The sequence below is a fragment of the Ochotona princeps genome, chromosome 6, assembly GCF_030435755.1.
Source record: "Ochotona princeps isolate mOchPri1 chromosome 6, mOchPri1.hap1, whole genome shotgun sequence".
In the NCBI taxonomy this organism is placed as follows: Eukaryota; Metazoa; Chordata; class Mammalia; order Lagomorpha; family Ochotonidae; genus Ochotona; species Ochotona princeps.
The window spans coordinates 44127264-44142725 of NC_080837.1; the positions used below are offsets into that span (position 1 = coordinate 44127264).

The following is a 15462-nucleotide window of genomic DNA, read 5'->3' on the forward strand; positions in this document are numbered from 1 at the left end:
GAGGCCAGCTCCATCTTCAGACACCAGCAGGTGCTCCACCTGCTTCATCTTTCCCCGGCCATTTGCTCTCTTTTATCATCTGTCATCCCGCCCAAAATGAGCTCTGTTGTAGACAGGGGCTTCAACATCACCCATGTCTGTATTCTACCTGAAATCACAATAGTTAGTTGGTACTCAGTACATATAAAATGAATACCATAGATAACAATCAGAATAACATTTACAAGACTTATCCATATATCTATATTCTTACATCAAAAACTAAAACTATACCAGGATCATATGACTCCACCTCAAACAGGAAGGAATGGCAAATAGCAGTGCAGGGCTGACACTTCCAAAGATACGGTCACACAGACAAATATGGTGTACACTGCTCTAAAAATAACTACTTACTTCTTTTTAAACAGAAAAAATCAATGTCAAGTCTCAAATAATGAAAGCAGAAAACTGTCAGAAAAAAAAGGCACATTAAGTAGAAAAAAAGGCAGAAGACAATTTGATCTCTGGATTAAGACATTTTAATATAACATATAGTATTTTCATATAATTTATTAATGTCATTTTCTATAGGACACTGCATTTAATTCAGTGACATCAATATCGACCTCATACAAAGGATGAAAGCTGGATCTTATGTACCGAGTACAAAACATGTGCTAAAAAGTTAGCATATACAACAATTGTAAGAGATCAACCTTCAGCATGATTCAAGCATACAGTAGCTGTTTCACAGTTTTCCCTCCAAACTCAGATGTCACCCAGTGTTACTGTGTTTGTGCAAAGGCCATTGCAGAGCCACCCAACTACCTCCTTTTGCCAACCCCACTTTTCCCTGTTTTACTGCTGCCACTGCTAGATTTGCCAGATGACTTTGAAGAGAAAAGCCTTGTCATAAACTCAGAGACATCAGGTAACTCGTGGTTGGAGTTCAGCATATTCATTGACTGTTCCATTTCCTGCAGGGAGACAGCAAAATAACATGAAAAGGTACTGGGATTCCTTGAATGATGAAACCCCTAACAATTCTTAATGAAGAAGAGTAGAACAGGGTCCTGATAACAGCAATGACCTATGGTTTATTTTTAAAAGTATTTATTTATTTATTTGAGAGGCAGAGAGACAACAGACAGATGAATACATAGAGAGAACAACGACACGCAGAGAGCAGAGACAGACAGAGATTGAGCACTCCCCTGTTCTGTTCACTCCCCAGTACCCACGGAGCTCCCGAGCTACCAAGTCAGGAACCAGGAATTCAACCCAGGTTTCCCACACGGGCAGCACAACTCAATCACTTGAGCCCTGACTGCTGCCTCCCATGGTGTAGGAAGAGGCTGAAGTGAGGAGCAGAGTCCAGAATCAAAATCAAGCACTTCAATGTGGAACCCTGGTGCCTTAACCATCAGGCTAATCAACCACAAAGCAAAGTGCCTCCACTGATGTCACTACACTTGATTCACCTAATTCAAAATTTCCTCTTTCCTTACAGAACAAGCTAATTATGTGGTTCAGAATTTGAAAGCAACTATTCTATTTATCCCCCTTGGTCTACCTGAATTGCCTTTGGGTATCTGACATAAAAATTGAGTATGCAGGGCCCAACACGGTAGCCTAGTGGTTAAAGTCCTCTCCTTGCAAGCCCCAGGATCCCATATGGGCACCAGCTTGTATCCCAGCTGCTCCACTTTCCATCCAGCTCCCTGCTTTCGGCCTGGGAAAGCAGTCGAGGATGGTCCAAATCCTTGGGACCCTGCATCCACATGGGAGACCCAGAAGAAGATCCTGGCTCCTGGCTTCGGATGGACTCAGCTCTGGCCGTTGCGGCCGCTTGGGAAGAATGAACCAGCAGATGTAAGATCTTTCTTTCTGTATCTCCTTCACTCTGCATGTCTGCCTTTCCAATAAACATAAATGAATCTTAATTTTTTAATTGAGTATGCATTTTGAAGAGAGTTTTGTAAAGTTAGGTTACAGAAACAGTCATTTTGCATTATGTTTGGATTAGAAAAAGCACAATTAAGGTACATTTCACATATTTAACAGGTGAGGCACAAAAGGAAGCGAGGACTTAACAAAATGTTCTACGTATATCAAGAGATCCATTTAGCTAAAGAATGTATGCGGTCCTACAGAAATGACTAATTAAACACCAGGATCACAACCTTTAGTTTGGCATGGGAATTAGAGGAAAATTTGAAACACTCAAGCATTCAGCCAGAGGACAGCCCGTGAAGCAGAAGCAGAATACGGTTCACACACCCACAGGCAGACACCATCCCCTTACCCGTCTCATGTCAGGATCGCTTGTGTTGACCACTTTGGGCAGAAGCACAAATATCAATAACGGAAGAATCATCATCATAACCTGTGGAAGACAAAAATTCGGAAAGCATTCTGCATCACCTTTACAGCAGAAACTGCGGGTGACAATAAACGATAAAATCAAAGATTTAAATGTTGTAAGCAGAACAAAGTGAGCATTAACCACCTCAACCCTACTGCGTGAATTCTGATAACAAGGTGCTATCTGCGACGGACTACACAGTGTTCCCGAGTACTCTGCACATGTTTGGACACAGTGGTCCACCAATGGAACTCTCCAGGCACTTTTTCGGAACTACATTCTGGCATTAGGACTAGCGATCCTGACAACCAGGTGGGATGCTCTTTACATTAAGACTCTGGTTCTTGGATAAAACACCCTATCACCCCTCCCATTAACATACGCTCTCTGGAGTCTTCAATACAGCAGGAAGCAGCTGCAGGTAAGTTTTGAAAAATAACTTACAAGCCTCTGCACTGGACACATGAACACACAAGGTGAATAAGACATGCAGCCACACTGGTAATGTCTCCTGCACAATCTATCCTCTCCTCCCTAGATCTCTGATAAAAGTACTAAACAACCTCCAAACATTCCTGTTTGTGATTTAAACAAGAGAATACGATCAAAATTCAGACAATTCTAAAAACTCAACCTTCAAAGAGAGAAAAAAAGAGGTCATTTATATAAAGAATGTACAAGAGTACCTTGTATTACAGCCACTTTAATGATATCAACTACTTAAATTATCACAGAGGAACTTCTCTGTTTACCATAAATGTTAAAAAAGATCATCAACAGGTGCTGGACAACAAATGACAGTACCAGTAGTATGAAAGATGCGACAGCTCCAAGTATGACTCACCAAAATCATCATCATAAGTGTTTACCCAGTTTCTGTTGTACATTTCAATGTCAAATCTACAGGACAATTCTATTTTTTCTGTATCTTACCAAAGCCATAATTTCTCTGAAATCTGCAAATCATCCTTTCATCCAAAAATCTGACCATCACATTTCTATCTCCTAAGGATTTGAAATTTTCAACTGCATCGAGGCACATCATGGACTGGTAAAGCGCTTTACTTTGCTAACACATACCATCGGGTTCATCAGAAAGTCCGTCCAGCCCCAGGACTCCCTTTTAATAAAGTACGAAGGTGGACCTGAAGATTTCATTTGGAGAGGATAGGGCAGTCTGACCACTTCTGATGTTTTGATATAATTCACATATCTTGCCCTGTTAAAGCAACATAAGAAAACAATCAGTAATTTCACTAACAGCCTTATTTTTGGCTTTTGTCTTTTCCAAAATGCTTTGTGACCTGTACTCCTGATTATAAAAACATGATCAAAGTAAATTACCTACTTGTCTAAAAATATTCAATAAAATTTTTAAAAAAGAAAATACCAGACTTGGAATCTTAGCCTTGCACTGTCACTACTCAGTCTGTGGGGTTAGACAAGCGCCTAAACTTCTACTTGTATTTAAAGTTCTTTTGGAAACCTTTCAAGGGCTAGGCCTGTGGTGCAGCCAGTGAAGCTGCTACCTGTAATGCCAGCATCCCTAAGGGGTGCTGGCTCCTGTTCTACTTTTGATACAGCTCCCTGGGAGTGACTCTGGGAAGGCAGCAAAGCATGGCTCAAGCAGTTGGCCCCTCACGTGTGGGAGACCCAGAGGGACTTGCTGGCTCCTGGTTTCAGCCTGACCCAGCCTTGGCCACTGTGGACATTTGGTGAACCAGTGGGTGAAGATTTGTCTGTCTCTCTCTGTAATTCTGCCTTTCAAATAAATACTCTTAAAAAAATAGAAGCCTTTAAAGACTTTTGGTTATTTTTAGTAATGAATTTATTATAAGCATACGAAAACGCTGGATTTTATGTTTTTGACAATCTGAAATGTGCATACTGGATGTGGGCAGTTCTTACAGCTATACTGCAGCAAACAATAATGATTATGAAAGCCCTGCAGTAGCTTTAGGCAATATTACATTTGCAGCACAGATGGGACTATTGTTCATAAAAACCCTAACCCATCCTACTTCTTAAAAACTGTCTCCACTGTTCTCATGGTTTGTTTTTGTGTCTGTGCTGTGTTCTAGAGAATTGTTCTGGTCTGTGCCCTGCGCAATCGAACGTCTGCTCGGTTGGTAAACATATCCATTGAGTTTGAAATGTCAATGCGTATATCTACTGTAGAAGTTGTATCTTATTCTTTCTGCAAGTGTTCATTGAATATTTTGGCATACATTTCTTATGGTAGTAAGTCTTTAAGCTATATGTACAGTCTCAATAATTCCACCATCCAAAGTTCTCGGAAGTCTAGCATGTTTGCTGATTCAAGGCAGACTGTTTCCTTGAGTACATCATCAGCTGATTTTATTTACCTACATAACTAGACATCAAGGGAATATCTCCTCCCACAGTCATGCCTTTGTCTTTGTCAGAAAGCCTGGCATTATAACCAGGGAGCATCTTGTTAGCTCTTCAGCTGCAAAGTTCCCTGATTAAGCAGGAAGTAATGAATTCACACGCCACTATTCAGAGATGCCGCCCCCTCTGGGCAGAGTCAGATGGAGAGTCTGATCTTCTGGATTCTATTCCCAGTAGCTGAAAGTCAAGAAGTCTTAGATAGACTCAAGGCTTACATCTCACCTGCACACTGCTAATCTAAGCCTTCTGGTTGCAACATATCAAAGCCCCAGGTGAGGAAGTAACCTCTAGTTTATCCTCTGGGGAGTTCCCTTATTTTGGGGCAGCTGAAAAAGAAATGTGTCATATTTTACACTACATTTTCTTCTGCTAGAATGTCAGAAAAAGAAGCTCCACATATACTCAAACGTAATTTACCATGCACGCTTACTGATCAAAATGAGGATCTTCTGCGACTCTCACCTTGCTCTCTACTCTGACCCCTTATCAAAATAAGGGTCTTTGCTTAAAGCCTATGCTTCAAGCATCCATTCACCAAGAATGTACTTGAAAACAGGATTCCCACCGTTCAAGCAGTTCTTCAGTGCTCAACACCATGTACACTTAACCCAAGAGACAAAAAAACAAACAAAACTTAACATTTACAACAATATTTCATTTGCTAAATTAATTGTATTCAAATTTTAAATAGTAAAAAGGATAATTAAAAACGACTTTAACTATATAAGCATTTCCTTTGTTTTATAACTCTCATTTCCTCCATAGTGATCAATTCGAAAATTATTTTAAACCAGTGCATATAATATGTTCCTCAGGTGTTTTAAGGAACATTTTGTCTATACAAGAAAGTTCTTCAACCTTAAACGTAAATCCTAAAAAGATTACATAATGAGGCATTCCGCAGCCTAGCCTTTGGTAACATTAAATCAGGCGCCCTCACCTCATTTTGCCTTTGGAAGTGATGTCCACTCGGACAGGATCAAACTTGTAAGCGGGAGATACAACTTCTACCACGTAAGATCCAGAAGGTATGTCATGAACCACAAAACTCCCATCTGTCCTGAAAAAACAAAAATTTTATTTAGTCACTTCTGATTATGCTTATGTTTTAAATTATCCAATAATCTCCAAATCAATTCCTAAAAAAAAAATTGATAATAAACATAACTAGCAAGCTTTAACACTTGATTTTAGCCAAAAGGCCGAGAAGCAATACTAGCAAGCTTTAAAAATTAAAAAAAAAAAAAAAAAAGCAAGCTTAGGGCTACAGTTGTGGTACAGTTAACTAAGTTGCCACTGCAATGCCAGCATCCCTTACAGTCAATCCTTAGTCCCCGATGCCCCACTTCTGCTCTGACTCCCTGCTAATGTATCTCCAAGAGCAGCACCAGATAGCCCCAGCCCTTTAGTACTCCCAACGGAGAGAGCCAGGGGAGGCGCCAGGTTTCCCAGGCCTGGCTGTTGTGGCCACTTGGGAAATGAATCAGTGGATGGAAGATCGATTTCTCTCAGTTACTCTCCCTTTCAAACAAATAAATAAATGATACTTTAAAGAATTAAAGCCTGGTCTCCCTAATTATCCTGACTGGGTTATTGAAATACCTGAGCTAGGGCCCAGTGTGGTGGCCTAGAGGCTAAGGTCCTTGCCTTGAACACACCGGGATCCCATATGGGCACCGGTTCCAATCCCAGCAGCTCCACTTCCCATCCAGTTCCCTGCTTGTGGCCTGGGAAAGCAGTCGAGAACAGCCCAGAGCATTGGGACCCTGCAACCGTGTGGGAGACCTGGAGGAGGTTCCTGGTTTCCGGCTTCGGATTGGCATAGCACCGGCCATTGCGGTCACTTGGGGCGTGAAACATCAGACAGAAGATCTTCCTCTCTGTCTTTCCTCCTCTATGTATATCCGTCTTTCCAATAAAAATAAATAAATCTTAAAAAAAAAAAAAAGAAACACCTGAGCTAAAGAACCCTGATACCAATTACTTCCATTCTTTGTTGGCAGGTGACAGGAGTGAAGCCTCTATTCTGAAGCCTAGTGCTTAAGCAAGGGAAATTACCAACATACATTTTTGTTACAATATTAGCCCTAATTTAACCAATTCCAACAATTTTTACTACTAAAAACAGTATTTTGTTTTATTTTGAACTTGCACCTTACTGGGTTTCTTTTTTTTTTTTTTTTTCACAATAAAAGATACAATAAAATTTTAATAAAAAGTAGTATAGTCCCATTTGTTCCACTTGTTATAAACAGGCCCACATCAATTTTGGTTACTACTTTTTGGCTATGCAGAACTATAAGATATGAATGAAGTTAAAACCATCCATCTTTTTTGTTACTAATTTCTTCTATATCTTCTAGACATAGAAAATTATCCTATCAAATGGTGATGATTTCATACCACAGGTGAACTCTGTCAGCTAGTGGATTCTGGAGAGATTTATTCGTGCTTTGGAATGGCGAGATTGGCAGCAATTCAGAACTGTTGAACTATTAAAACCACCTGAATAATGCCCCCCGCGCGTGCCCCACGTCGGGGACCCTGAGATGGTTAGGGGGCTGGCTGGGGCTTCTCTCTTTACCTCCTCCCTTACTCCAGATACAGAAAAGAGAGAGAGAGAGAGAGAGAGAGAATGAATGTGGAAACAATGGTCTTACCCACTTTCCTGTAGCCCTTGACCCTTTGTGCCATAATCATCTATGTAAAATTATCAAATATAATTATAAAAAAATAAATAAAAGGATAAATAACATCAGAAAGCTCCTAAACAGAAAGAAATTGAAATCATGCTTCTTAAAACATAAAGGCTCTGGGCCCGGCATGATAGTGTAGCGGTTAAGGTCTTCGCCTTGATCACGCCGGGATCCCATATGGACACCGGTTCTAGTCGCGGTAGCTCCACTTCCCATCCAGCTCCCTGCTTGTGGCCTGGGAAAGCAGTTGAGGACAGCCCAAAACCTTGGGACCCTGCACCCGAATGGGAGACCTGGAGGAGGTTCCTGGCTTCTGGCTTCGGATCAGCACAGCACCCACCGCTGTGGTCTCTTGGGGAGTGAATCATCGGACGGAAGATCTTCCTCTCTCTCTCTCCTCCTCTCTGTATATCTGACTTTGTAATAAAAAAAAAATAAATCTTTTAAAAAACGTTATATATTCCACAGGGCAGGAATCTTGCACAGCAATTAAGATGCTGCTTGAGGGGCCAGGTCACCTGGGTCTTTTGACCCACCTTCAAGATGGGTGCTAAATCCATGAGCCCCATGGGTGTTGTGTCGGGGGATCCAGTGGGGCCCAGGTCACCTACTCCCAGTCCTTGGGCCTGCCTGTGATGTGGATGCTGGGCCTGTGAGCCCTGGGCGTGGAGGGTCACCTGGCCTGGTCCTTGAGCCTGCACAGTGAGTGTCAGGTCCATGAGTTCCAGCAGCGACGAGTCTGGTGGGCCCTTCATCATCTGGCCTGGGACCATCAGCCCTCTTGTGAGGTGGGTGTTGGATTCGTGAACCACAGGGCTGGGGAGCTCTGGCAGGGCCCGGGTCACTGGGTCTGCCTGTGCAATGGGTGCTGGGTCCATGAACCCCAGGGATGGAGGTCCGATGGGGCCTGGAATACCTGACCCAGATCTTTCGGCCAAGCTGTAAGAACTAGTCCTTCTCTGTAAAGAATGGAGTGGTGGCTGGCAGGCTTTTGTGCACATAGAGGATATGGTAGCCCATTGGGGACATCTGGTACCATAGCAGAGAATGGAGAACAGAACATATTGGACAATTACCTCAGCCAAAGGATCACAGCAAATATCTGGGTGAATGGAGATTCTAAGGTTGACTGTGTCAACCAGTGGGCATTAGAAGCGATTCCTCATCCATAGAACAGCAAGATCAACAGCATCTCGACACTATCACATCCAACTGGGCAGAACCCTCGGAGCGTGTGCCACATCAGGACTCTGGGTTGATATCGGGTAGCCATTCCCCGTCACTGGGTCCTGGAGCAGTTGGGAGGCTGCGTATGGCTTCATTCCTTATCTCTCCCCTCCCCTCAGAAATAGGGAGAAAAATACAGTTTGGAAACAATAATCACACCCAATTACACTCAATTTTCCCTAACCCTGGAAACTTCCCACCCTGATCAAAACATCATCTTAAAAAAAAAAATGGGGCCAGGCATGATAGCCTAGAGGTTAAAGTCCTCGCCTTCAACACACTGGGATCCCATATGGGTCCCGGTTCTAATCCCAGCTGCTCCACTTTCCATCCAGCTCCCTGCTTTCGGCCTGGGAAAGCAGTCGAGGATGGTCCAAATCCTTGGGACCCTGCATCCACATGGGAGACCCAGAAGAAGATCCTGGCTCCTGGCTTCGGATGGGCTCAGCTCTGGCCATTGCGGTCACTTGGGGAGTGAATTATTGGACGGAAGATCTTCCTCTATCTCTCCTCCTCTCTGCTAATCTGACTTTGCAATAAAAATAAATAAATCTTTAAAAAATGTTGCTTGGAATGCCTGCATCCCATATTGGGTGTGCCTAGGTTTCAGTTTCAGCAAGAAATGGCACGAGAAGTCTCTCAACATCAATTCCTCTTATTTGTATTAGTCAAGTCCTAAGCATAGGTCAAGTCTAACAAGCATGGGTAAAAAATTGTGTGCTAGTTATTCAAAACAGCTACAGTACAAACTACCCACACTTCTTCCAATAAGACTTATTTTAAATTCATTGTATCTCAATCCATCCTGCAATATACAAATGGGAAGACAAGACAGTAAAATGTTAAGGGTTGTTATCTCTATTTGCTAATATTTTCTTCAATAAACATTAATATATTACTTTTTTTAAAATTGACTTTTATTATTTGATAGGTAGAGCAACAGGAAGGAAGCGGGGAGATGAAGAGGTCTACCATCTGCTGGCTCACTATCCAATAGCCACAACAGCCAGGAGCCCAAAGCTTCGTCTGAGTCTCTCCCATGGGAAAGAGGGGTACGTCTCCCTGAGGGATTGCCCCCCGCTTTTCAGGCACATCAGAAGGCTGGATCCTGAGTGCAGGCAAGGCTCAGCGCTCTCATGTGGGTTACTGGCCCCAACACATGCTTTCTTAAGTAAAAACGATAGATGTTTTTTGTTGTTGTTGTTTCTTTCCTTCCTCCCTCCCTCCCTTTCTTTCTGCTGATTTTCAAAATACCTGCATACTGTGTTAGAGCAGAGAAGCCAAGTGGTTAACTAATGACAATTCTGCAAAGATCCCTCACACACATACCATGAAAGTGCCGCCAATCAGACTAAACTCTAAAGAATACACTAATGTCAGGTTATTAATGACAGCATGAAAACACTGGTTGAAAACCTGTCGTTATTAATCTGAGGTTGGCACTCTCATTCGGAGCCCACGGATGGTCTGAACAAATCTGCGAATTGGGTTTAGTATATGCACACCTGTCTGGTTTTCAAAAACCACTTGCAGATGAACCACCCTCCTTCACTAAATATTTTCTTTCAGTTTCCAAATCCATTCTCTAAGTAGTGATGGAAAGATTTAAATCACGCTTTGCCTGGACATTTGAAAAGCAGGCTACTCCAAAAACTCGAGTGCTAACAAATTCACCCTGTCCTTTAATGACAACAGAAATTCCATTTCCAGGAAAAGCTAGCAAAGACTGAAGCAAGGAAGAAATCCTAGTCTTACGTCAACGACAACTGCGAAACTGCAAATCCCCTGATGACCTCCAGTGTTGAAAAGAACAACAGTCCCACCCGCAGTCCAAAAAGGTGCTGCGATCAGGGACTGCAAGGCTCATTAAATTCAGAAGTAGTGACATTAGGCTCTCCGTGTCTCATCACAAGTCCTGTGGGCTTTGGGAATTCCCACTTGTTTAGCATCTTTCCACGCAACATCGATCTGCAACACACGGCAACGAGTGCAAAAGGCGATCGGGTTGTAGGGAAGCCACCCGTGAGGCAAAAGCAAGACTCCAAACACGGGGTCCACCCGTCCCCGGGGTCCGAGAGCAGTCATGGGCACGAGGTGCCTGAGCCCACGGGCACCGGGGCTGGGGTCACGCCTGTCAGCCCTCACCTCTAGGTACCGGGCCGAGGAAGCGAGAACGCCCGCCTGCCTCCCCGGGTCTCCCCACACGGACCGTTAGCAGCACCTGCCCTGCCCTCGGCTCTCCGGGGGGACCGCCCTCCAGCCTGCCCGCCGCCCTCGGGACGCTCACTTCAGGAAGCCGACGTGCTCTTCTCCGTCTACAAGCACTCGGGCGGCCGAGATCCAGTCCTGAGGCTTCACCCCGGGGACGACGGCGCGCCCCTCGATCTTGAAACGATCTCCGACCCCACTGCCTCCCGTTCCCTCGGCAGAAGCCCCAGGCAACTCTGAGTTCTGGGCAGTCCCTGAGAGAAGCAACACGACGGAAAGGAAGCCCCACAGAGACACCGCCATGACGGCAGCACCTAGCAGCGAAGGCCGGCAGCCCTCCGGGTCTCCCAGACGCCGCCGCCGGCCCTTGTCGTCATCACCGCGCGTCCGACTCAGGAGACGGCTGCCGGTTCCAATCACAGGGAGGACGTCTCGGCCAATCGACTGGCGAGGTGAAGGCGGCGGAAGCAGGGTGCGGGACTGGCGGAAGTGTGGGCGGGAGGCGGTGCGGGGAAGGTGTGTGTGGTGTGGAGGAAGGCAGTGTTGCGTGGCAGCCGGGCCGTGACACCTCACAGGAGTAAAGGATGTTGAGACCGAGACAAGTGCGAGGATGTTAAGTAGTGCTTCTCCTTTGGCGCGGGGCAGACGCCCTAGGGAACTTCTCGAGGTTTCCCAAGACTGAGGGGATGTAAAGCCTCCCGCTCGTGAGTGTGCGTTTGCGAGGCGAGGTAGTGTTTGTATGTAGAAGAGCTGGGAAGAGGCGGAAAATGCTTAGGGTTAACTCGGGTGGAAAGGGTTGGACGACAAGGATCCGGGTGCTGGACTGAGCCGGCACCTGCCACGGCGCCTGTTAGCAGGAAGCTGGGATTGGAGCCAGCACTTGAACCCAGGCACTGCTGCGTTACAGGATGCTGGTATTCCAAGCAGTGTCTTTTTTTTTTTTTTTTTTTTTAACCATGCAACAAAACCTTTATTAGTATTTTGAGCAGATTCAGCTATTACTGAAGCTGGTAACTTCTAAACTTAAATTGGGCTGGGCAAATGCTGTCGTGGAGTAATGCCATTACTGGGCAATGGGATTAGTAAGCCTGATGAATTAATAGCCACCGTAAGACAGAGGACCAAGTGCAGGGTGGACTCTTTCTGGATGTTGTAGACAGACAGGGTACGGTTGTCTCCCAGCTGCCTGCCTGCAAAGATCAACCTCTGCTGGTCAGGAGGGATGCCTTCCTTATCCTGGATCTTCGCCTTGACATTCTCTATGGTGTCGCTGGGCTTGACCTCCGGGGTGGTGGTCTTGCCGGTCAAGGTCTTCACGAAGATCTGCATGCCACCTCGCAGGCGCAGGACCAGGTGCAGGGTGGATTCTTTCTACACCATACTGTGTAGTCACTTTAAATCATCCCTAATTACTTTCAGTACTAAACACAGTGTAAATAAATGCTATGTAAGTAGTTGTTACATTCTATTACTTTGGGGATAATGATTTTTAAAATGCTCAGTATAAACAGTTTTTTAAAGGGATTTTTAAAAACTTTTTTTTTTATTTGAAAGGTTGAGTTAGACAAGGAAGGGGCCTAAGCTCTTGGACCATCTTCCACTGTTTTCCCAGTCATATTAGCAGGGCACTGGATTGGAAGCGGGGCTGCTGGGACATGAACTGGTGCCCATATGGGATTACTTGAACACAAACACTGTGATACCACAGCATCTGATTAGATAACAAGATTGCACAACTAATGGGCAGATAACATGTGTAAGTGCAAACACACTGGCCTAGGGGAGATTCACACATCTTGAGCAAGGTGCAGTGAGTCAGCTAGAGGTTTCAGTCACACAGCTCAGAACAGTATGACGTTTAAAATGTATGGCTTAGGGGTGGGAGTTTGGCTTAGTGGTTAAGGTGCCACTTGGGACACCCATGTCCTGTATTGGAATATTTGGGCCCAGATTCCAGCTTCCCAGTCATGCAAACTCAGATGGTAGATTAGGTGGGTGCTTCCTGTCCTCACATGAAGAACTTGGGTTAGGGTCCTGGCTCCCGATAATGGCCTGGCCCAGCACCACCATTATAGAGATTTGCAGAATAAACATTGGATAGCAGGAACTGTGTGTGTGTGTGAAGCAATTTTTTTAAGTTAATGTATTATTTTATGATACAGTTCCATAGGTTCTGGGATTTCCCTTCCATCCTTCCCAAATCTCCTCCCACTGCCCCCCCCCAATTTATTTTCTTCATGTTACACAATAGTATAGTCCTTTATGACAGTCCTAAGTTCATCATTCTGCTATTTAAGTACATACTGACATTATGGGCATGGACAATGGCAGAGTCCAGCATCCTGTTGTCAAGATGTATTTAAGAGTTTAATTGGGAGTCCAACTTTGATTTGGAAGTAGAGATGTATGGTATCTTCATATCTGGATATGAGGCTCAATTACACAGTTACTGTACATCCCCTTAAATGAAAAGTCACGAAACAAAATCAACAACAGGAAAAAAAATGTTTTTAAAAGTAAAATTTATGAATTGTTTACTTCTGGGATTTTCCAGTTAATATTTTGAGACCACAATTAATTGTGGGTAACAAAATGCAAATAAAAACCACCGATAAGGAGGACTGCTTTAGGTAGCATAATTGGTACTGGTTAAAAAACTGGTGCAGCTCTTGTTAACAGAATGATTAGTCGATTGGCTGAATTGAAGAGCATGTGCCTTTGTAATGTTGATATTTCTCATGCAACACGAGTGCCAGCTTTCACTCTGTTGGATTTCTGTGGCAAGCTAATGGGTGGAAAACATCTGCTCATTGTATTCTTACCTCAGGGTATGTTGGGTTTAGCCCTGGAACAGGCCCCTGTTACAGTGCCAGCCAGATCAGGAGTGAGCGCTTTGGAGCTGGGGTAAGATTACACTGTGTTATTCTTTCCCCATCACTTACCACTATCTAAGCTAGCCATTAGAATTTAATTTTGCTGTATAAAAGTTAAAACGTATCAAAACAATAGCTTTATAACTAAGTGTTACACTTCTGCAGGCAGTACGTTATGCTTCTGCAGGAGAAAGACACGTTTGCCACTTTCAGGCTACAGTGAAATTCTCTTGTCTCTGTTTTTTTCATGTAGGACACAGGAATTGCATAGCTGTTCAACTCCAAATGATATCAGGATTATTGAGAAATAGCTCTAGCACTGAAGCCTTTCAAAAGAAATTATACTGAAATATTTTAGGAAGATTTTTTGCTGGCTTTGCTCTGCCCAGCCACATCTACCTTTCACCCTTCCCCAAGCTTTGTGTCCTGGAAAAATGGACCTGAGCAGGTTGCGGAAGTTCAGTGTCCCCATCTTCTGGCTTCCAGCTGGGCTCAATAGGAGACACCAAGACAACCGTTTTTAGATTTCTCTTAACACAGTCCCCCCTTTTTTCATTTTATCTCTTTTTTTTTAATGATTTTTACATAGTTGATTAGGGTGATAAGGGTCAAGCGCTACAGGAAGGTGGGTGAGCCATTGTCTCCACATTCTCTTTCTTCCATCCTGTATCTGGGGGAAAAGGGAAGACAAGCAGAGAAGTCACACCCAGCCTCCCAAACACCTCTGCATCCTGGGATGGAGTACAGCCACCCGGTACCACCTCAGGGTGCCCGATGTGGGGCTTGCTTTGAGAGTCCTGCTCAAGAGGTTTTGATCGTTCCACAGTTCTGAATTACTGCCGTTCTTGCCACTCCAAGCCCAATGAAATCTCCAGAATCCACTAGTTGACATAGTCCACTTTCGAGTCTCCATTTGCCCACATATTCACTGCCAACACTTGACTGCGGAAGTTGATTCGTTTGTTAACAGAGCCCATATTCCAAACAAAATTTAAGAAGGGAATAATTTACAGTCATCCCATTTCAAGGGTTTCATCTGTTTTTACCAAGATCCTCCCTGCCCACATGGATTTCAGGCAGACCTACTTAATAACTACAAACAAAGATCAAGTGAGAAATTCTTGAGGCCCCTTTACTCCTTCCTTCCTGCTGCCTGGCTCCTGGCCACAAGGGGGTGAACAAGGATTAGGCTAGGAGCAAAGCGCAAGATCTGTGCTTCACGAATTTTCATAAAGGCTGTGCTACAGCAGCAGAAGCAAAAGATAATGTTTTCTCTTTTTAAGCATTCTTTATGTTTCTAAGTTTTTTGGCAACATTCTTAGAGTCAAAAAAAAACGGAAACTTTGAAATAAAAGGAGAAATTGCTAACTACAGTATAATTTAATCACTTACAGTTTGACTCAGCAAACATTCTCCCTTCCTGAAGCTTCCATGACCCCTCGGAAGTGGCCCCTCAAGAGGGCTTTGGTCTTCCACCGTCTGTCTCAGCACTCTGTCTCGTATCATGTTGCGTCTCAGGCCATTCCTCTCCTCCTGGCTGTCTGAACACAAGACGTAACTGGTTACATGGTGTGACTCAGAGTAACAAGGGCCATATCTTCAGCTATTTCTCTTTTGTAGGATTTTATCTCACTGTAAATCAGTATTTTTTTTTTCATAGAGTAACTCTGGAGTGACATTAGAGTGATATTAGTGGAAT

At 44.0% G+C, this 15462-nt stretch overlaps 1 protein-coding gene across 1 annotated transcript; it reads right to left on the minus strand.

Moving 5' to 3' along the window:
- Positions 1-498: 498 nt before the first annotated feature.
- Positions 499-11388, minus strand: EMC7 (ER membrane protein complex subunit 7). The gene is made up of 5 exons (XM_058666119.1): positions 10970-11388; positions 5700-5819; positions 3428-3566; positions 2288-2368; positions 499-959 (listed from the first exon to the last, which is right to left on the minus strand). Exons 1-5 carry the CDS (start codon positions 11191-11193, stop codon positions 807-809), a joined length of 717 nt encoding a protein of 238 aa, XP_058522102.1. The 5' UTR covers positions 11194-11388; the 3' UTR covers positions 499-806.
- Positions 11389-15462: the final 4074 nt, after the last annotated feature.

Coding starts and splice junctions, on each gene's coding strand:
- EMC7 (XM_058666119.1), bottom strand. CDS start 11,193: ATGGCGGTGTCTCTGTGGGGCTTCCTTTCCGTCGTGTTGCTTCTCTCA. Junction 3,567..5,699: donor ACTTCCAAAGGCAAAATGAG/GTGAGGGCGCCT, acceptor TTGCTTTAACAG/GGCAAGATATGTGAATTATA. Junction 960..2,287: donor GCGATCCTGACATGAGACGG/GTAAGGGGATGG, acceptor GTCTCCCTGCAG/GAAATGGAACAGTCAATGAA.